Consider the following 22,205-nt stretch of genomic DNA (forward strand, 5'->3'; position numbering starts at 1 on the left):
AAATTATCTTCTTTTTTTCAGTAATTATCTTTGATGAAATACAATGTCTAGACAATGACAAGCAACAGCTATAATATTCATTCAATTGATTATATATTTTCTTAATATAATACAAAGATATCAAAAGGAAACATGCGCAAACTAAAAAGAAACGTTATGGGGAATATGACATAATGGGCTAATGTATAAACCACCTACTTTATTGCTTTCGTAATTGTGTCGCATATTATGCCCTCTAGGTCTTTGTCTAATTCATTCCAAAGACGGCGCTGTCAAAAGAAACATTAACTCTTTATTCCTAATTGGGGTTATATTAATTTGATTGTCTGAACAGCCGCCTCACTGTTAGCATGTCCGGATAGTTTCTGAAATAACAGTTGCATGCGCTTGGCAGTTGATTTTACTTATGAATCAATAATTGTGTACATTTCCGCAAGAAAAATTATAATATGCCAAAAAACAAAGGTTCTGTCATGTGCAGTTGGAAATAATTGTTCTAATAGCACAGCTCAAAGATTTCATCAGCTTTCTTCTGGGTATGATTTACAAGAATTGTCTCATAACAGGATATGCACATCAATTGTAAATAACAATAGTTAAATAAAAGCTGTACATTGTAATTTAATGCAAAAAGCAAACATTTCTGTTATAATATATAAATAATCTTGAAGAATTGAGAAAAGGTCATAGTGCATTGTGGGAGATTAAGGTCATTTCTTCCACAGGGGTGTATGGATTTCAACTGGAATAGCCCAATATGAAAGTATAATGATATTATTATTGTCTTCGCTGCTTACATGATGTATTGAATACCAACTTAGGGGCTACCTTGAACATAATACGATGCGTAACTCCGGGCCAATCCTTCCCTATGTAATTCATATCATTTTGTAAAATAGGCATATAACTATACGCTATCATTTTAGACATGTTGGGATAATTTTAAACCTATTCACGAAGCAATTTTGCTGATTACCTGAGAACTTTTCAATTTTATTGCTGTAACAATAAACAAGGCTTAAACGAAATAGTCGCATTTTTCAATGACAAGAGTTCAATAACCTGCAGTTAAATATGCTATCTCAAAAATTGAATTCGTGTTGTTGGGTATGAGTTTGTGTACCCATATGCTGAAGTACAATACTATATTGAGGTTGATTGTGTCTTCACATAATGGAATATAACGGGATCACTTTGATGGATTGGTGCCCAGGGATTGGTGATTGAGACGATGTTATTTCTAAGATGAAGCAGATCTATTAGACTATGCCATAGTCGAATTTTATTAAAAATATGTTATTATTAGTCATGATGAACCCATTTCGTTGAACTCAAAATTATACTGATGTTTATTAAAATTAAAGTATTCAATAGTAAAATGGTCATAAAGAGTTAAAAATATCAGACGATTAGTGACAATAAAAGTAATTGAATGCAACATTATCTTGCATAATTATAACGGCTCACTTTAATACTGAACAATTCTGATTTTGGAATCTACCAGTTTATTGATAGCGAACCCACTTGGGAAGCTAACAAACAGAGGGAGTAGGGTGACTGATCAGATGTGAAAATCTATCAATTGTGCACACATTAATTAAATCAGAGTTTTAAGCTTAAATACAATATCCAGAGTATGCACAATGGGCAAATGGACTACGGGGTAGTTTACAGATCTATGGACGTGGACCGATGGCAACTATAACATAATTATATAATATTCATTCAATTAAATTCTTTATTTCCATAATATAATACAAAGATATCAAATGGGGATAGCCTGAAGACCAAAATGTATAATCACCTCCTTAATTGCTTTTTAATTTGTGTTGAACACTATGCTATGTAGGTCTTTGTCTAGTTCATTCCAAACATGACGTTGTCAAAAGAAACACCAATTCTTATATCTACTTGGGCTGAGACCATAATACCTATGGTCTCAGTACTTTGGGTTGGATTATCGGATTGTCGGAACAGCCTCACATTCAGCATGTCCGTAAAAGGAAGACTTGTGGCGCACCGTGGCTTCCCGAGTGGCGTGCGGCGCCGGTTAGATAAAAAAAAATCAAACCCCCAGCAGGAATATCTCCAATATTCTACATTTCAGTCATTTTGAACTGTGAATTGTAAATGTAAGAATAGCTGAAATTACGGTACCGACGGTAAGCATGACACGACACAATAAATTGCGCCGCTGCTGGGCTGCCATCTTGTTTGTTTACATGGGGAATTTCCGTTGTGAGTTTGTTTACATGGGGAATTCCCCGGAGGGGTATGCCTGATTGAGCAATAGAAGTGGCCCAGGAAATCTCGTACGAAACGAGATCTAACGAGACTATGTACCTCTCCAATATGGCGGCCTGGCGCCTCCACAAGTATAAACTTTTCGGCCTGCGATAAATGACTGCTTCAAGTGACTTTCTTTTATTTACGATTTAGCAAAGGAATAAATACTATAATGCACACAAATTGGAGATATATTGTATTTTATTGACATTTTATATAGGTACAATTAACCAACGACATAATGATATGCCCTTCCTGACTGCCATTCTGCCCTCAAAATATGTCTTTTACCAACCGTTAAAATATTAGTGTTAAAAAATGTTGCACCAAATGGCATCATTTGCACCTCAAATTTCCAAATATCGAACGCTTCTCACTTTTTCCTTCTGTCTCTGCTGTGTTATATTTGGGGACAGACTGGATTTTCGTGATGCTATTCAATAACTGATTAATGTAGGTTATCTTTTTTTTTTTTTTTTTGCTAAGAGCACGTATCTTGCTCCGTGGTATCAATGTGTCTGAGAGTGTATGATACAACACTCATTTTCATCTAGAAAGACACTTTAATGGGAAACCCACACATATCTATCAATCAATGAGAATAAAGACATGACGATTGAGCAGACTCAACGTGCCCTCATCCTTTGACGCCCTTTTCCAAGCATGTCCAATGTAAACCCGTAAGGTAAATTCACCGCGGTTTTCCCTAGTTAATATGACTTTTTCCTTCTATCTCTGCTGTGTTTTTTTGGGGAACAGACTGGATGCTATTAAATAATTGATTAATGTAGGCTTTGCCTGATGTGCTATATTACTGTTAAATATAAACAAAATATTCATTTTGTATGATACTTGCAACAACTTATCTTATTCTATTAAGGATTAAAGTTTCGAATGCTCAGTGCCAGAAGTGGGTAAGTGCAATAGCTGCTATGTGTCGCTGCCATGTGTAGATGAGTACAATATACTGTGTTTAAGTTATCAAATGTTCACATGGCAGCTATTGCTATTGCACTTACCCACTTCTCTCACTGAGTAGTCGGTTTATAAATCATTGTTTAGCGTAAATGATCATTAATTATTATACGCATAACATTGATACCCATTATTTAAATAAAAAACACAGTAGCGTATTCGACTTTTTGAACTGAAGGAGGGTGAGATCTAAAATTTAAAATTGAGTATGACGCGCCTATCAAAAATTACAAAAAAGCTCGATAAGTTACACAGAAGAGTCTGGCCTAAATGAAAATGAGATTGTCACTCCAACCTGTCAGAAATGTTACAGCACGACAGCTTCCTTTACTTTTTATGTTGCTAATATAGCACGTTATGCTCGTTTGTATTAGAGCGTTTGAGAGTGTACGATATAACACTCATTTTCCTCCAGGAAGACACTTTAATGGCAAAGACACTCATATCAAATAAAGACACGGAGACGAAAGCAAACTATAATACCAATACCAATGGATTTTAACCAAGAAATACAGTGGCTTACTCTGCTTCTTGAAATGAAGGATGGAGATGGCTAATATGTTGCATATGTAAAAGCTTTAAAAAACCTCGATAACCACCCAGCAAACACAAAACGTTTTCGACATCATTCGCAAAAGGATATAAAAGGTTGTCAGAAAACGTTTAAATGTCGGGTTATATAAAGGGTATATTAAGGGTATAAAACGTTTTCATAACATTAAAAATCATTTTTGATAATCTACTGCTCAGCAAACAAAAATGTTTTACAGAAAACGTTTAAATGTCGGGTTATATAAAGGGTATAAAAACGTTTTAATAACATTCCAAAAACATTTTGAAAACTTGATACAAAACATTCTAAACAGAATGTTATTTTGGGAGTTGAAAAATATTTTGCGAAAAATGTTTGCCCAAAATATTTGCAATAACGTTTTAAAAACGTTTTCATTACCTTTATATAACCCGACATTTAAATGTTATTAAAACGTTTAGAAAAAACCATTTTAAGAACATTTCTGTGTTTGCTGGGTGCAAATATTTTAACATAATGTTATTGAAGTGTTGACAAAATATATGGCAAAAAATGTTTGCAAAATAGTTTACAATAACATTTTTGAAAAAATTTTAAAAATATTATTGTAGTGTGTTTTCATACAAAACGTTTTAAAACGTTTTCATGACCTTTATATAACCCGACATTTTAATGTTATTAAAACGTTTTTATGTAAACCAAAAGCCAAAATATAACTTATTAAAAACGTTTTTGTGTTTGCTGGGCACACAATAAGTTACACAGAATAGGCTAGCCCAAATAAAAATGAAAATGAGATCCGGCCTGTCAGAATTGCTACGGCACCACCTCTTCCTTGACGTGTATGTTGCTAAAAGCACGTATCTCGCTCCGTGGTATTAAAGTGTCTGAGAGTGTATGATATAACATTAATTTTCCTATAGGAAGACACTTTGATGGGAAACCCTCATATATCTATCAATCAATGAGAATAAAGACATGACGATTGAGCAGATTCAATGTGCCCTCATCCTTTGACGCCCTTTTTCAAGCATGTCCAATATAAACCCGTAAGGTAAATTCACCGCTGTTTTCCCCAGTTAATATGACTTTTCCTTCTGTCTCTGCTGTGTTTTTGGCAACAGACTGGAGGTTGCGTGACGCTATTAAATAATTGATTAATGTAGGCTTTGCCTGTGCTATATTATTGTTAAATATAAACAAAATATTCATTTTGTATGATACTTGCAACAACTTAACTTATTCTATTAACGATAAAAGCTATTGCTATTGCACTTACCCACTTCTTTCACTGAGTAGTCGGTTTATAAATCACTGTTTAGCGTAAATGATCATTAATTATTATACGCATAACATTGATACCCATTATCTAAACCAAAAAGCACAGTAGCGTATTCGACTTTTTGAACTGAAGGAGGGTGAGAGCTAAAATTTAAAATTAAGTATGACGCGCCTTTCAAAAATAAGAAAAAAAAAGCTCGATAAGTTACACAGAAGAGTCTGGCCTAAATGAAAATGAGATTGACACTCCAACCTGTCAGAAATATTACAGCACGACAGCTTCCTTTACTTTTGATGTTGCTAATATAGCACGTTATGCTCGTTGGTATTAAAATGTCTGTGAGTGTAGGATATAACACCCATTTTCCTATAGGAAGACACTTTGATGGGAAAGACACACGTATCTACCAATCAATAAAATAAAGACACGGAGGCGAAAGCAAACTATAATGTCAATGGCTTTTAACCAATAATTACGGTGGCTTTGAAATGAAGGATGGAGATGGCTAAAATTGCAAATTGAGTATGTTGCACATATAAAAACTCGATAACCACACAGTAAGTTACACGTCTGGCGGCCCAAATAAAAATGAAAATGATATCCGGCCTGTCAGAAATACTACGGCGCCACCTATTTCTTGACATTTATATTGCTAAAAGCACATATATTGCTCCGTGGTATTAAAGTGTCTGAGAGTGTATGATATAACACTCATTTTCCTCTAGGAAAACACTTTAATGGGAAACCCACACATATCTATCAATCAATGAGAATAAAGACATGACGATTGAGCAGATTCAACGTGCCCTCATCCTTTGACGCCCTTTTCCAAGCATGTCCAATGTAAACCCGTAAGGTAAAGTCACCGATGTCTCTCCTTGGTTAAAATTACTTTTTCCTTCTGTCTCTGCTGTGATGTATTTGGGGACAGACTGGGGATTGTATGATGTTACGTCGTATTAAATAATTGATTAATGTAGGCTTTGCATTCGCCTTTTTATCATGTTTATTGCTATATATAAACAAAATATTAATTTGTGTGATACAACAACGTAGCGTATTATGCTAGTTAAAATAATCATTTGATTACCAATTGCTCGTAACCATGAAACATATCTGTATGATAACATTGGCTAACTAAGCTTGACTGTGCTAAAGCAAAGGGAAGGATAAAACTTTAATATTTTAATATGTTGCGTCTCTCAAAAATATCAGTAAAAACATTCGTAAAAAGTCTGCCAGGTCTATGAAATTAAAGATGACATAAAACCAAATATTTTTCATTATATTTTCCTGACGTGGCAGAGGCTCAAACTTTTCAATTGAATTATATGACAATTTCGAGACGTTATTCTTTCATGACGTTGCAAATCTTTTAAAGACACAACATGCCCACGGCATCGCATCTTTTTCTCGCATGGCAGACTGTAGCACTGGTTCCCACACTCCCGGGGTTGCACGGTATTAGTCTCAGGCCAGACTGTATGCGGTTATCACCAACATTCATTTGTTAAGAACGACGCCCGGGGAACGTGGAGCGTTAGGTCCAACACAAACTGGCTCTGTAGGAGACTAACACGATATGTGGTCGCAATGTATATGGGGACATTTTTATGTGTTTCGCTTCATAATTATCTAAATACATGTGTCCCATGTGGGAGACAGTGAATTCCAAAATGAGTTCTCTGACCTACATTTAAATGTCGATGTCTAGTAATGTAGACCAAAACCAATTTGTGATGTTTATTTTTTCAGTATGTCATAACTATGCTAGCAAAGCAGTACTGGGTGGAGGACCCGTTGAATTGACATCGGTAGATGCCATTAGATCACATAGTAACCATTACAAAGTGCCCTACATAACAGCCTCCATTTCGAAACGAGATATTGGGCTGGAGAGAAGGCCGCGAGGGAATGACTTTCTTATATCTGTTCGCCCACCACTTGTACCTCTCGTAGTAACCCTCGTGCAGTATTTTAAATGGAAATCTTTCGGATATATTTACGACAATAACATAGGTAAGTACACACAATACATGTTTTATTATGAATTGATTTTTTTTTCGAAATCCAGAATTGTCAATAACAGGAAAACACAGGGGTGCAAATTGTGATTTCTTCCTCAGGAGCAAGGTTTTTAGGCTCAAGATTTCCTCAATCGTACCATGCATAAAATAGCTTTATTCTACACTTCAAAAGATGAGAATGTTAACATATTGGGTATTTTTAGAGCGACTAAATGTTAAGTCTTCAAGCTTCCAAAAAAGGCTTTATGAGGACAAAAATTGGTAATTTACACTAGTTTGAGGTCAATTTTGGTGGGACAGAGGCTCCTTTCCCCTTTTATTTTCCTTTACCCCTCATTTCCTCTTTCATTTTTTGTCAGGGGGAGCACAACTTGTTCAGTGCTCTATGGTTCTTCTTTCTAAATGTCCTCAATATTTTCCAGTTTGTCCTCTAAGTGGTATTAGTATTGATACACTGAATTCCTTCATAATTTATAACTTTTGTCCCCATAAAATCCTCATTGCAGCCTCTCTATAAATTTCCTCAGATATGGTTGCCGCATATCTGTAAATTTCCTCAGATATGTGCCCTGTTTCCACCTGCCTTCATCCAACTTCTTTTTTTCCTGTTAAATTGCATTGATTACCTCCTATGGTGATGAATTGTAAATATCCCATATTGTAAATATCCCATTTCCATATTCTAACACCAACACCTTCCTCTTTTTTTGCTCAATATTTCTTGAACAATATTGTGAATTCCTCCAAATTTTACACAACCAGTGTATTTAAAGATTTTCTCTCTTCTATACAGTAGCTTCACTGCCTCACAGCCCTCCCATAGTATTACCTTGTACCTCACTCCGCTTCTTTTTCTTTCCTCTTTACCCCTTCCTCTCCTCTTTTCTTTTCTTCTCTCTCCCCCTCCTTTTTCCTCTTTTTCTTTTTTCTTCCAATGGCATTATTTCCTCAATTTTGACTCTCATTTCCTAGGAGCGGTGCTCCCCGCTCCCGCACAATTTGCATCCCTGGGAAAACAATTGCGACAGTAATAAATATGCTCTTTCCAAGTCCATGATCGTCAAAGACATGAAAGGAATCGCGACAGCAACGTACGCGTGCCAAGTCCAGGATTACCAATAACAAGGAAATAATCGCGACAGCAAAGTGGGCTTTCCAAGTCCATGATTACCAATAAAATGTCAAGGATTGCAAATAAAAGGAACATCTAGGATCGATAATAACAGGAAAATAATTGTGATAGAAACGTGCGCTTTACAAGCGCAGGATTATTTAACAACAGGAAATCAATCGCGACAGCAACATGGGCTTTCCAAGTCAAGGATTACCAATACATGAAAATAAACGCGACAGTGACGAGCGCTTTCCAAGCCCAGAATCGCCAACAGCAGGAAAACAATTGCTAAAGGAACGTGCGCTTTCCAAGTCCAGGAATACCAATAACAGAAAAACAATTGCACTAGCAACGTGGGAAACAATTGTGCAAGCGACGTGGGCTTTCCATGTCCAGGATTACTAATAACATGAAAATAATTTCAGCAACGTGCGCTTTAAAATGTCAAGGATTGCAAATAAAAGCAACGTGTGCTTTTCGAATCCAGGATCGATAATAACAGGAAAATAATTGTGATAGAAACGTGCGCTTTACAAGCGCAAGATTAACAACAAGAAAACAATCGCGACAGCAACGTGGGCTTTCCAAGTCAAGGATTACCAATAACATGAAAATAATCACAATAGTGATGTGCGCTTTCCAAGCCCAGACTCGTCAGCAGCAGGACAACATCAATTGCGATAGGCCAGGATTATCAATACCAGAAAAAATGTGGCAATGTGGGCTTTCCAAGTCCAAGATTACCAATAACATGAAAATAATCGCGACAGTGACGTGCACTTTCCAAGCCCAGAATCGCCAACAGCAGGAATACAATTACGATAGGAACGCGGACTTCCCAAAACCATGATTAGCAATAACAGAAAAACAATTGCGCTAGCAACGTGGGCTTTCCAAGTATAGGATCGCCAATAGCGGGAAATCAATTGCTTTCCAAGCACAGGATTACCAATATCAGGAAACAATTGTGCCAGCAACGTGGGCTTTCCATGTTCAGGATTACCAATAACATAAAAATAATTGCTACAACAAAGTTTAGGATTGCCAATGAGATGAAAACAACTACGACAGCAACGTGCGCTTTCCAACGTCGGGATAGGATAACAATAGCATGAAAGCAATTGTGACAGCGACGTGCGCTTTCTAAGTCCATGATCGCCAATAACAGGAAAACAATAATGCGACACAAACGTGCGCTTTCCAATCAGCAGTATTACAAATAATAGAAAACAATTGGAATAACAACGTGAGCCCAAGATTACCTATAACAGAAAAATAATTGTGATAGTAATGTGCGATTTCTAAGACCACGGTTGCCAACAACATGATAACAATTGGGACAAAAATATATGCTTTCTAATCCCAAGGTTACCAATAACAGAAAAACAATTGCCACAGCAACGTGCAATTTTCAAGCCCAGGATCGTGAATATCAAGACGACAGTTGCGATAACAGTGTCCGCATTCCAAGTCCAGAATTGTCAATGACAGTGAAGCAATTACGACAGCAACGCGCGCTTTCCAATCCCAAATTACCAATAACAGGGAAACAATTATTGTGACAGTAACATGTGCTTTGCAAGTCCATGATCGCCAATAACAGGAAAAGACTTATGATCAACGTACGCTTTCCAAGTTCACTATTGCCAACGAAAGAAAAATAAATGCGACAGCAATTTGGGCCTTCCAAACCCAGGATTGCCAGTGACAGGAAAACAATAATTGTGACAGCAATACGTGCTTTCCAAGTTAAAGATTACCAATAACAGTAAAAAACAATTGCGACAGCAAGGTGCGATTGCTTTCTATGTTATCATGTTATAGTAATATTAATGTATTTTGTGTATATTATCATGTTATATCATGTGTAAGTTTAAGTTATATTTGGAAGTTTTTAAGGTTTTGCATTGTTTTCTCTGTAAAGCGCCTTGAGGCTTTCCTGCATAGGGCGCTATATTAAATCTTTGTTTATTATTATTATTATTATTATTATTATTATTATTATTATTATTATTATTATTATACCCAATTTGAAAGCCTAGCTTAATATAAGTAGACACCTAGCTTATGTAAGTAGAAAGCAGGCATATAATTAAATGATAATAAGGGATGAAATGAAAACTCGACTGGCGTTTGACCGCCGGTTCCGTCCGATTTCTATTGTTTTAAACAATGGAAACCGGATGAAACCGGGCGAGTTTTGATTTCAAACTGTTTACTTATTCTACTTTCCCTTTATTGACAGGGTTAGCAAGACTGAACAGATTACTGCAAGAACTCCCGACAATGAAGTACGATATTGCCTTCAGAATGATAACAGATGATGACGAAAACATACGGGACACATTAAAACAGTTTCGCGATACACAAAGGCATCGAATCATAGTTGATACCTCACTAAATAACACAAAGCGGCTTTTACAAGCGGTAAGCTTTTCAAAACCTATATTACTTGTCTGTACTTACACCCTTGAAATCTTTAAATATTGATGTAAAATAAATCCTGTAAAATGTTGTTTTGATGTGAAATTAAAAATGATGTAATTAAAATAATAAGTCATTTATAATTAAGATTCTGTGCTTTTGATTAAGATGGTATTTGTCGATCCTGAGTAAAGATAATAAATAACCAAAAACAAAAATAGTTTCAAAACTTTCGAACGGAAAATCATGAAGGAACATTTTCAATTGCATTGCAAATATGTTCAGTAACTATCCGTTACCATCCATAAGCACTAGTGTCCGGCTTGTTGTCTTCTTCACACCTGGGTGGTTTAAGTGTTTCTAGAGGATTTTCGAAAACTTTAAAAGATCTCGCCCTCCGCCTCTGTTTAACTTGACTTGTTATTCTTTCTATGAGTTCCTTGAGCTTTCTGTTAAGAGTCTTATTCTGTTGATGCGCTTAATGAGGCCTGGGGGTCTATACAGTGACTGGTTGACTTAAGATGTTTTGCGACAGCGACGAGAATATATATTTTGGGGTGAACCTGCGAGTGAAACCCGTCGCGACTGGTTGATAACCTCAATATACAATGTTCTTTCCGATTATTTTATTTTGTTACAGGCTACTTTATTAGGAGCTATTACATCATCATATCATTATATCATTTTAAATCTGGTAAGTATGTAGACATACTTTAGCCTTGAAAAACCTAAATAATTTACTTTATTATGTTGATTTGAGAACTAATATATTGTTCGTTTTGTAATAGCCTTCAAATAAAGAATACGTTGTATTAGTTATTACATTTCGTTACGTAGGGAACACATGAAAATAAGTCATTGTCAATATGCCCTGACCCACAATCCGGGACAAAATGGTTGGAACACTTTCATACGGGTACATCAAATATGCGCCCTTCCCCGGTCAATATCGCCAGTTGTTTATTTGGTCATACACTCTTAGAGACACTCAACATTGATTGGTGGGGAAAGAGAAGGCTGTAGTGGTAAGAAACGGTTCACACTTTACACCAAAGAAAGCTAAATTTCAGTGTGCCAACTAAAATACGGTTTAAAATAATCCGAAGTTTTACACAAGTGTTCTAACTGCTTTTGACCGGGATTGTAGTTCGCCGAGTTATCCGAGTAACGAATTTAACAAGACAATTATTTGAGCTGATCCTCACCGAAATTCCAGTGGAGACCACAATGTGTGACCCATTCATACATATGTCAGCAGACTAATACATTGGAGATACAGGCCTTGAAAATACATGCATTTCAAATTCGTCAATATCTGAGATTTGTGTTAAAACTCGTGTATTTTGGATATGATGCACAAATCTCAAAACTCGCAAGTATTTTTAAGAAAAAAAGGATTATTTTGTCAGTATATTACATTGTCCCATTTTTTCATAATAATGATTCGATCTTCCTTTTTCAATTCATATTTATATAACAAATGACAACTGTTTATTATTACAGGATGTAGAAGAAATTAATTTTTATCAATATCAATTTGGCGGTATGAATATCACTGGATTTTCAATCATCAACAGAACACACCCTGTATTTGAGAATCAATATAGAGACTGGGTTAATGTTACCAGATATAAGCGGCCTCCTTTACCGGACGAGATTATGGGCGTAAGTAAACAATAGGCTAGTTGAATTAAGAAAAATAAGTGCTTAACCCACCACTAATTGCAACAGAATCATTTAATCACCATTCATTTCAGAAATAATATTACATCAAAAGTCCCCCAAAATCCAAGTAGTGGAACAGTGCCTAATTTGTATAAATCCAAAATGGCTGCTTATGCAGGAGCAAAATCTAGTTAATAATCGTATCGTACCAATGTATTGCTGTCATCATAAGGATTCATAAAATGTATAGTTTGACCAGTCTCCGACACATAGTTCTTGAGTTATCATCACAGCATCACTATCTAATCTGCTGAAGACGCTAACTTGTGAAAACGTTCCAGGTGAGCAAAAAATAGTGTAATGTCGAAGTTAAACTCTTATTCAAACTTTTGATATGTTTTTGTGTGAGCTTTTGGGAGATGGATTCTGTTGCAATTAGTGGTGGGTGATTTTTGAATTTGACTAGCATATAAACAAGGCAAGACAAAACAACACAAGTATTCCCCAGAAAAGTACTGCTTAAAGTTTGCAAACACCTCCCGTGGTAAAGTATGTGGTAAAAACATTTGAATTTGATTGGACGAATGTGCATGGTCTCGTCGGAAATGATAATTGGTATTATCCATTTGCTTAATATGTCCTTTGATTATACTTTGTGAAGCTACTTCAAGGAATAACCTGAATATAATTGCAACGACTAAACTGAATTGTGAACCCTCAGCACAACTGAACCCGGATGTCGCCAGTGCCACTATTGAGATATGCTCCATTGAACTTAACAATAAACAATAGGAAACAAAGGATTTATTGACTGTTTTATTGATTTTTCACTACCGTACTTAAATGTCAAGTACCGTACTATAGACATGATAAACTAGTACATCATTTTAAAGCTAATTTCAAGCAGAATATTTTGGTTGAATATCTCAAAAATGATGATTGGCGACTTCAGGGCTCAGTTGTGCTGAGGGGTCACAATTAGTGCCACTGTATATTGATCATTTACAGTATCCATGCGCCCATTTATTCCGAATTTTGTTGCTTGTAACATCCCTGCCCCTATGTGTACAAATATTACAAATGTAATATAAAGCGAGATGGGCGCTTTTCATGCATTGATTCCCTACTAGGAAAACTGAAGAAAAAAATTAACAAATAACAAAAAGCGCGCTACTTTATTGGCTAGAAACCAAAAACCTGTGAAGTGCCGTGATTTGCCGAACACGGGAAAGACGGATTTATACTGCACGGTCCTGTTGCACTAAAAATAAAAGCAGGTAACGTCGCCCCCTAGTGTCGGCATAATACAATGGGCGGCTTATACTGTATTAATCTCAATGCTATTCGTCACTATGCAAAATCCGTACGATATGTTCCTTTATATCTAATTGCAGTCAGAAGCAGCACTTTCATTTGATATAGCAAAGGTCATGGAACAAGCAATATCGGATGTAATGATAGATAGGTATGCTATCGGTGCAGGGGAATATTTTCGAAGTCACGGCCCATTTTGGAGCTACAAAGATTGTGCTGATGATGATTTCAAACCATGGTCGTCCATTGATGAACTGATACTTACTGCAGTCAAAGGGGTAATGTAATAAAACTAAGTATGTTAAATACATTGTTTGTGGATTGTAAGTCCTATTTGATGGCACATATTTAAGCCATTTCGACTATCAATGAATTGACATATCATTATATCAATATTATTATTTCTATCAAAATGTAGGTATTATATATATAAGCCTTTTTATTTTTTTTATCTATTCATTCGTCTCACGTCATCTTGTAGTAAAAGGTCAGAAGTGGAAATTATTCTATTTTTTATAAAAGCGCCCTCTAGAGGATGTTTCTGCCACAATTCTAATCCAATTTTTGCTAAAATTATTCACTGTGTAAGATATATGTAGCAACAAAAAATCATTACGTTTTCATCATTATGGCATCCAAATCACACAATCGTTGCCATTTCTGACCATCTTAGGCATTTTGAAAAGCGCCCTCTATCATGAATTCCCCACCATTTGACGGACCTATTTTCACCCCTGCTATTTGTCTTATTTTTTTTTGCAGGTGATTCTACCAAGAGACAACGAGTTTGTTGAAGGCATGACGGGTAGAATTCAGTTTGACGATTTTGGAGAGCGAATTAACTACACCATCCGGTTATTGAGTTTATATTCAAATGGGCTTCAGCCGGTATGCACATTTATTTAATTGTTTTTAAAAATACATCCAGATTCAAAAAATTATTTTGTCAAGTCTATTTCCTATCAATATTACGTCGACATGGTGACATACTTATTGTCGACACGGTGATATAATTAAGTCGACATGGTGAGATAATTATGTCGTCGGGGTGAGATAATTATGTCGTGGTGGTTAGATAATTGTGTCGACATGGTCAGAAAATTATTGTCGACATGGTGAGATTATTATGTCGACATGGTGGGTAAATTATGTGGACAGTTTATAGACCTGATAGGTGACAAAACAATAAACCTGATGGGACATAAATACACCTTGATGCAAAGGTAAAAATTATAGTTTATAAATCTGACTGCAATTAAGGTAAAAAAATCAACCCCAAATGGGTTAAAGTCCCATTCAGTGATCCTAGTGAAAGTGTAAAAAAGTTGCTTAAAAGGATAAGTCATTGAAATTGTCATTTTGACAAAAAACGAAGAAAACCGCAGTATTGAAGAAGTTGAAGCCCCATTCAAATACATGTATCTAATTAACATACTGTCAGTATATAAATTACAGATTCATGTAATGCTTTACTTTGTCTTAAAATCTGAATTTTTATGATTTTTACGATCGTCCGAATGAGCAAATCACTAAATGGGCCTTTAAAACATGTTGTATTTGATTAAAGCAATGAAAAACAAACCCACCTGCAAATACAAGGAAATATCTGTATATGATTTATACCAGAACTACGGCAGAATATCAACTTTCTCCGCATGTTATTATTTTCATTTACATAACAGATCGCCGAGTACACACATATATCCCCAGATATACCTCCAGATAACGAAGATCCGGCTACACCTGGGACTCCGGCTGATATGTACCCCACTTCGGCTTTGCGATTTTACAATGACCAATCGCCAACTAATTCACAATTGGATCTTCGTAATAGGACAATTATCGTCACTTCTGTTGCGGTAAGCAAATAAGAAACAAAGAAACAAACAAACAAACAAACAAAGCAAATAAACAACCAAACATCAAAAACTTGTGATCATAACTACTCTTAGGTCCTTCCAAACGTCTCCAAAATTTCAAGTGGTGACGGATACGATATCGTCATTTTTGACGTCGCCATTGCATTAACACATAATCATGAAATCTAAATGCCTTATGTGGTGTCAAAGCAAAATTATGCATTTTAAAACAGTAGTCGTGCGACAAAGTATCCCACTGTTAGTATGTTGTTTTTCAATTTGAACGGTCTTGATGGGAAGCACAATGACATGCCTTATTGTTGTCAATGAAACAAGTACAGTGGTACACAGTGGTACAGAGAGTCGCCTGCACTTTTCAACGATGTTCCTAATATTGACATTATGATAGCTATTTCCCCTTCCAGCTCCTACTTGTTTCTGGACAATCTCACTCTCCAGCTTCTTTGTTATCCTCCTGTTGATTGCTGGCATGGATAATGAGGCTAATGGTTCGGAGAGTTGAACATTCTTTTATGTCTCCCTTCTGAAAGTGCCTTGCCCTAGTCGATGGGCCATTGTCCGGCAAGGCCCGTAGAGCTGGCACAGTGAATGCTCGCGGGCAACTCAACCCAAACCTTCTCGTGGTGTCGGATGGGTCACTCTAACCTGGGCAATGGGAAACAGGCTTGGATGCGAGGATTACAGCTAGCCGGAGGATCATGTTGAGTTTTGGCCACGGCTTAGCTATTTCCTCGGCTGACTCAGCCTGGAGTAGCTCTGAGAAGATACAGTTTGGTTTGTCGGAATGCACGGAAATTACACCATATGGGCAACTACACCGGAAACGTGTTCAACGTGGCACCACGCCGTCTGGACAATGGAAATAATGAAGGTGCAGTGAAGCATAAAACGTATTGAAGTGGAATACAGCTGTCTAGAGTTTAACAGGACTATGTCTAGCTAATGGTGCATATGACCGTGGTAGTCGAAAGCGCCATTCACTCTACAAAAACAGAAAACATCGATGGGCCATTCCAATTGCCTAAATTATCTTGTCACACAGTTTCCAAATGTGTACACCTTCCTCTTCAGATACCGTTCATAGCTCTGCAAGAATCTTATCAACACCTGGTGATTTCCCATTTCTGTTTCGGGTGATTGCCTGCCTTACTTCATTCTTCAAGGGTGATGGCTCAGCCTCTGTTTCCATTGGTCATTTGTTCCTAAGCTGGTAGCAGCATTCAGCCCATTTCATCTTGATGTCGGTGTTTTCAGTGAGCGTTGTGCCATTTGAATCATTGATGACATCCGATCTAACGTCTTTTGTGATGTTTTTGCCACTCAACGTTATACCCTCTCTTTCTAGCTTCCTGTCTCTTATTCACCAGGTTCCGATGCCTCTTGGATATTCATGGTTGTTTCCGTCTGTTTTCTTTGGGATGATTTCCTTTGCTTCAGATAACAAACTTCCCAGCAAACACAAAAACTTTTTAAAACGTTTTAAATAAGTTATATTTTGGCTTTTGGTTTAGGTAAAAACGTTTTAATAACATTAAAATGTTGGGTTATATAAAGGTCATGATAACGTTTTAAAACGTTTTGTATGAAAACACACTGAAACAATATTTTTAAATGTTTTCAAAAAATGTTATTGTAAACTATTTTTGCAAACATTCTTGCCAAATATTGTGTCAATAATTAAATAACATTATGTTAAAATATTTTAACTCAGCAAACACAGAAATGTTCTTAAATTGTTTTTTTCAAAACCTTTTAATAACGTTTAAATGTCGGGTTATAGAAAGGTCATGAAAACTTTTTTAAAACGTTATTGAAAATATTTTGGGCAAACATATTTCGCAAAATATTTTTTCAACCCCAAAATAACATTCTGTTTAGAATGTTTTGTATCAAGTTTCAAGAATGTTTTTAGAATGTTATTAAAACGTTTTTATACCCTTTATATAACCCGACATTTAAACGTTTTCTGTAAAACATTTTTGTTTGCTGAACAGTAGATTATCAAAAAATGTTTTTTAAGGTTATGAAAACGTTTTATACTCTTAATATACCCTTTATATAACCCGACATTTAAACGTTTTCTGACAACCTTTTATGACCTTTTGCGAATGATATCGAAAACGTTTTGTGTTTGCTGGGTTCTTTCATTCCTTTCCACAGTTCGTTTGGTCTCTGTTCCTCATTTGCTTCTCTCAGCAGTATCTGGAATTTGTTGCATGGTCACATTCTCACAGAGACAGTGAATTGTTCTGGCAATCATACCTGACAGGTGCTGCTCCTTCTTGTTGCCTTTGAGTTTCAGTCTCATATGTGCAACAAGCATCCGGTGGTCCACACCTTGCCACCAGGACCCATCCCGGGGACCCATCCAGGTCCACATTTTGCGTGGATGCTGCTGAAAAAAACCCGTTTTTCCGATGATCAAGTCATTTGCTGAGCAAAAGTCTTCAAGTCTATCTCCACGTTCATTCCGCTCTCCCAATCCGAATTTGCTTACAATCGTGGCCTTGATGGTATTTCTTCCAACTTTAGCACTACATTCTCCCATCAATATAAACATATCTTTGCTAGAGATTGCATCCAATCGACAGTTATAGTATTCTGTGTTTTTATCAGATGCCGTGGATGTTGGTGCATACACCTGTATTATTGTAGTGTTGAATGGGCGGCCTTGTAGTCTTAAGGTAATGATCCTGTTGCTGATTGGATTGAAGAATATGCAAGCTTCCTCTTAATGATCCTGTTGCTGATTTGGTTGAAGAATATGCAAGATTGTTGTATCGTCCATAATTACACCAACTCCACGCTCTCTCTTTCAACTGTCATTGCAATCGTGTGTTATTGAACAGAATACGCCCTCATATAGACCTCCTTCTTCATTGGAATCAAAATGGCTCAAAACGATCAACCATCGCCCAGATCTTGAGGAGAATAATTGAGGGAATAAGGGAAAAGAATCTCCCACTGACAGTAGTTTTCATAGACAGGAAAGGCAAAAAGACAGAAGTTTGGAGTTATGAATGAGAGAGTTGACAGGAAGTTGTAAGAGTTACATTGTTATGGACATGATGGGTGTCAGCACGAAAATGTTGAAGGTCAGGTCAAGGTCACCCGAGGTGAATTGAGCATAGATTGTCAGATTTTCGATCACATTTCTGCGCAAATATTGTTAAAGGTCATTTGAGAGGTCGACTATTATAAAGTATATATTGTTGGATTGTCAGAATGTTCAAAGTTGTGTCAAGGTCATTTGATGTCAACTGAGTAATGATTGTCGGGTTGTCATAAAATGTGGTGCATGTAATCACAATTAAGTGTCAAACCATCAAGGTCATATCAAGGTTAACAGTTACTGATAATAGATAGTTGGGTTGTCATTGAACTTAGTTGACATGATCACCCTAGAGCAGCAAACATTCTTAATGTCGTCTGAATATAGATTGTTGGATTGTCGTGAAACTCGGTGGATGTGATTTCCATTGAGCCCTTTATTTATCATGTTTATACAAGTATAAATGGAGACGTATTTAGCACACAATTCAGCTTTCAACATGAACATGCTTGGGTATTTCAAAGTATGTCATTGTTGGTATTTACCAATAAATACCGATATTTCCCACCTGGTTATTTATGCCACGCACAAAAAAATACTAGCATTCCAAGTACTTGCCAATGCAAAATATTATGAAACATGATCTTCATCCATGGCGTTGTCCTTTTAAAGACAGTTTTTTGTTATATCTTACATTTGTAAAACTTTACCACCTTGGGGTTATAATTGGGCACAATAATAAAAATATTGCATTTCTCCATACGCATCAAGATACAGTAGTATGATAGTAGTGAAGAAGTAAAAGAAAATGAAGTATTAGTAATGGAATATTTTTACGTGTGTAATTTGTTGGTTTTGTTTTTGTTTTGTTTTTGCAGGACTCACCTTATCTAATATTAAAGGATAATCATCTGATGTTAGATGGGAATGACAAATTCGATGGCTACTGCATCGATTTGTTAAAGCAGATAAATACAATATTTCCATTCAGTTACAATATCACATTATCTAACGCATATGGCGCATATAATAACAAGACAAAGAAATGGAGTGGCATGGTGGCAGAACTCATAAATGGGGTATGAAGTGATGGCATTCAATGTAGCCTGCTACCTGTAGACGCGTAAGTTGGTCGTTTCGAGACGCCCTGGCTGCTGCGTCTGCGTAGGTGTTCATCACGCGCACCTGTTCAAGCCAGTAGTATGTTTGTATGTCCTTCGTGAATGGAGGCACAATGGGCATTCACGAAGGACATACTAGTGGCTAGTACAGGTGCGCGTCAAACAAAGAACTCAATCAGCCAGGATATCTCGGAACTACCAACTTGCGACTTTACGCTCATTACGTGGTAACAGGTCACAAATCATTGCCCTACAATGTTTAAATCACCAGGTCATTTGTGCCTGTTGAAATTTTGCAAGCGTTATCTACTAGATATCAACTGTAAATGCCTAGATAAGTTGGACAGAAATAAATATAATAAAATTAAAAATATTCAGAGATATTACCATTAATTTGGCTGAAATGCCGGTAAATTTTAAAATGACTTTGTTGAAACACAATAGGAAATGTTGTGGTTTCTAATATTGACATATTATTTGTTTTAACTCTAGACTGCCGACATAGCTGTTGCATCACTAACGATTAGTGCTGAGCGGGAGAAGGTAATCGATTTCACCAAACCATTTATGAGCCTTGGAATCAGTATCATGGTGAAGAAGCCTCAGGTAAGTCCTATCTAAAATGAAAGACAGAGATAGAAAGACTAGTTTGCGTCTGACGTCGTCTGTCAATCAAACTCGAGCACGGTTTGTTTGCAAGTGCCGTGATGATATGAGTTGCTGAACGCGGCGGTAAAACCGGGCGCCTTATTGTTAATTTTGCACCTTCAAATATACAAACCATCTCAAAAGTTAGGTCTTTATAGTAGGAAATTTTCTTTCGCGAAGGCACCATGTCAACAATTCCTAGAAAAGTTGTTTTTTGCCTTGTAAAAGTACGTAATTTTTCGCCATTTTCTCCGATCGGCACCAGATAAATCGACCTTCCTCTTACGCGCTATTAACCAATCAAGGATCGTAGGAAATTTGATTGGCAGTGACGTCAGACGCAAACTAGTCTTTTTATCTCTGTCTTCAATTATAGTGGACGCAGGTCACTAAACGAGATAAGTGCCGATTTTTATTTGTTGCAGAAATTTGCATTTTTGCAGAACTAAACCTTGATCACAGTCCATTAATGTTATGCCTTATAGGCCAACTCTTTGCTTGATGAAACGGAAAATACTCACTCTATGACCCGCGGACCATAGGACTAGCCGATGTAGACCGACTGAAATGTGTGAATCAAGAATGTAACTTTTTTTCAGATGGAAAGCCCGATGTTTTTCTGTCTGTTGATAATTGAAAAACAAAGGAAACAATTATATGCAAGATGAACTTTTTTCCCATATTGTAAAGATCAAGGTGTGATTCAATGGGGATGGAAAAATAGACTTATTCGTAGTTGATAAAAAGCTAAAAACTCCTTCAGTGTTTCTCTTAGTCTACCCTAACGCTCCAGGGGTGATTTGGAGGGATGTGCACTATATGCAAGGGGAGGCACCATAGGTGTGACAGTCCCTCATTTCAAATCATTAGTTTTGGTTTCTCTTTTGTTCAGAAACCAAAAATCAAGGGATTAAAAAGTAGAGCAGATCTGGTCTGCAATCATAACACTATTATGCTGGGAGGACACAGTATAACCAGAAGTATACAATAGCCTATCGTGCTAACATAATTATTATCATGATTGATATCGGAAATCTATCCCCGCGGACGACAATTGATGCTCTCTGTCGAAGGTGGCATATTACACTCCGAGTTCTAGGCCTAGAAATCATATACACAAGCGCGTATATTGATTGTTTGTATGAAACATATACGATGCGTGGAGATGATTTGATTATGAATTAGTTTATTATTCCCGTTAAGCACAACTCATACCTCTTACCTAGGCTCCCATCTCCCCCACTTATATAACCTCCTCTTCCCTAAGTGTCTCCTTCTCTCCCCTCCTCGCTTCCCCTATATTCGATATCTCCTCTATCTCGAGCTCTCCTCCCCCTTCCCTTTTCACTTCCAATGCTCTCTCCCATCTGTTTCCCTTTCTCCCTGCCCTTACCCCCCCCCACACACACACCCACACTCTCTCATTTCCCCCACACAAACTCTCTTTCCCCCTCTATCTGCTCTCTTTCCCCCTCTATCTTCTATTTTAATTTCCAGTAAAAATTGTTCTGTAAAAGTCATTAGGTTATATTGGAAGTCATATATAATAGCCTTCCATTGATTCTGGTACATGGGATTAAGGACGTGGATCGATTTTGTTTATAACACTTTAGTCGCCGCTTTTGAAATGTCGCGATTTTGTTTATAACAACTCAGTCGCCGCTTTTGTAATGTCGAATGCAAATATTTCGATGGTCTATACAGTTAAAATAGCCCTAGCTTATTGGTTTTTCTAAACCACGCTTTTCAATGTAGATCGACATGCTCGATTTCTCTCCTCGTGAATATTGCACTGCGAAATTTAAACAGTTCTTTTGTATACTTAGATTAGGTAACTTCAAACCGAATAATTTTCTTCTTCACACCACTTATAAGAAACTGAAAC

General features: G+C 36.7%; 1 protein-coding gene across 2 annotated transcripts in view; it reads left to right on the top strand.

The window, feature by feature from the left end:
- The window catches only part of LOC140160963 (glutamate receptor 2-like), a 158,585-nt gene that overhangs the window by 23,737 nt on the left and 112,643 nt on the right, over positions 1–22,205 (top strand). For both annotated transcript variants that reach the window (XM_072184311.1, XM_072184312.1), the window contains exons 3-11: positions 6,831–7,094; positions 10,462–10,643; positions 11,281–11,334; positions 12,144–12,305; positions 13,700–13,897; positions 14,382–14,507; positions 15,302–15,478; positions 19,430–19,630; positions 20,165–20,278. In XM_072184311.1, coding sequence (XP_072040412.1) covers positions 6,831–7,094; positions 10,462–10,643; positions 11,281–11,334; positions 12,144–12,305; positions 13,700–13,897; positions 14,382–14,507; positions 15,302–15,478; positions 19,430–19,630; positions 20,165–20,278 — 1,478 coding nt within the window. The remainder of the gene's footprint in view (positions 1–6,830; positions 7,095–10,461; positions 10,644–11,280; positions 11,335–12,143; positions 12,306–13,699; positions 13,898–14,381; positions 14,508–15,301; positions 15,479–19,429; positions 19,631–20,164; positions 20,279–22,205) is intronic.

This window comes from Amphiura filiformis, chromosome 9 (genome assembly GCF_039555335.1).
Source record: "Amphiura filiformis chromosome 9, Afil_fr2py, whole genome shotgun sequence".
Taxonomy (NCBI): domain Eukaryota; kingdom Metazoa; phylum Echinodermata; class Ophiuroidea; order Amphilepidida; family Amphiuridae; genus Amphiura; species Amphiura filiformis.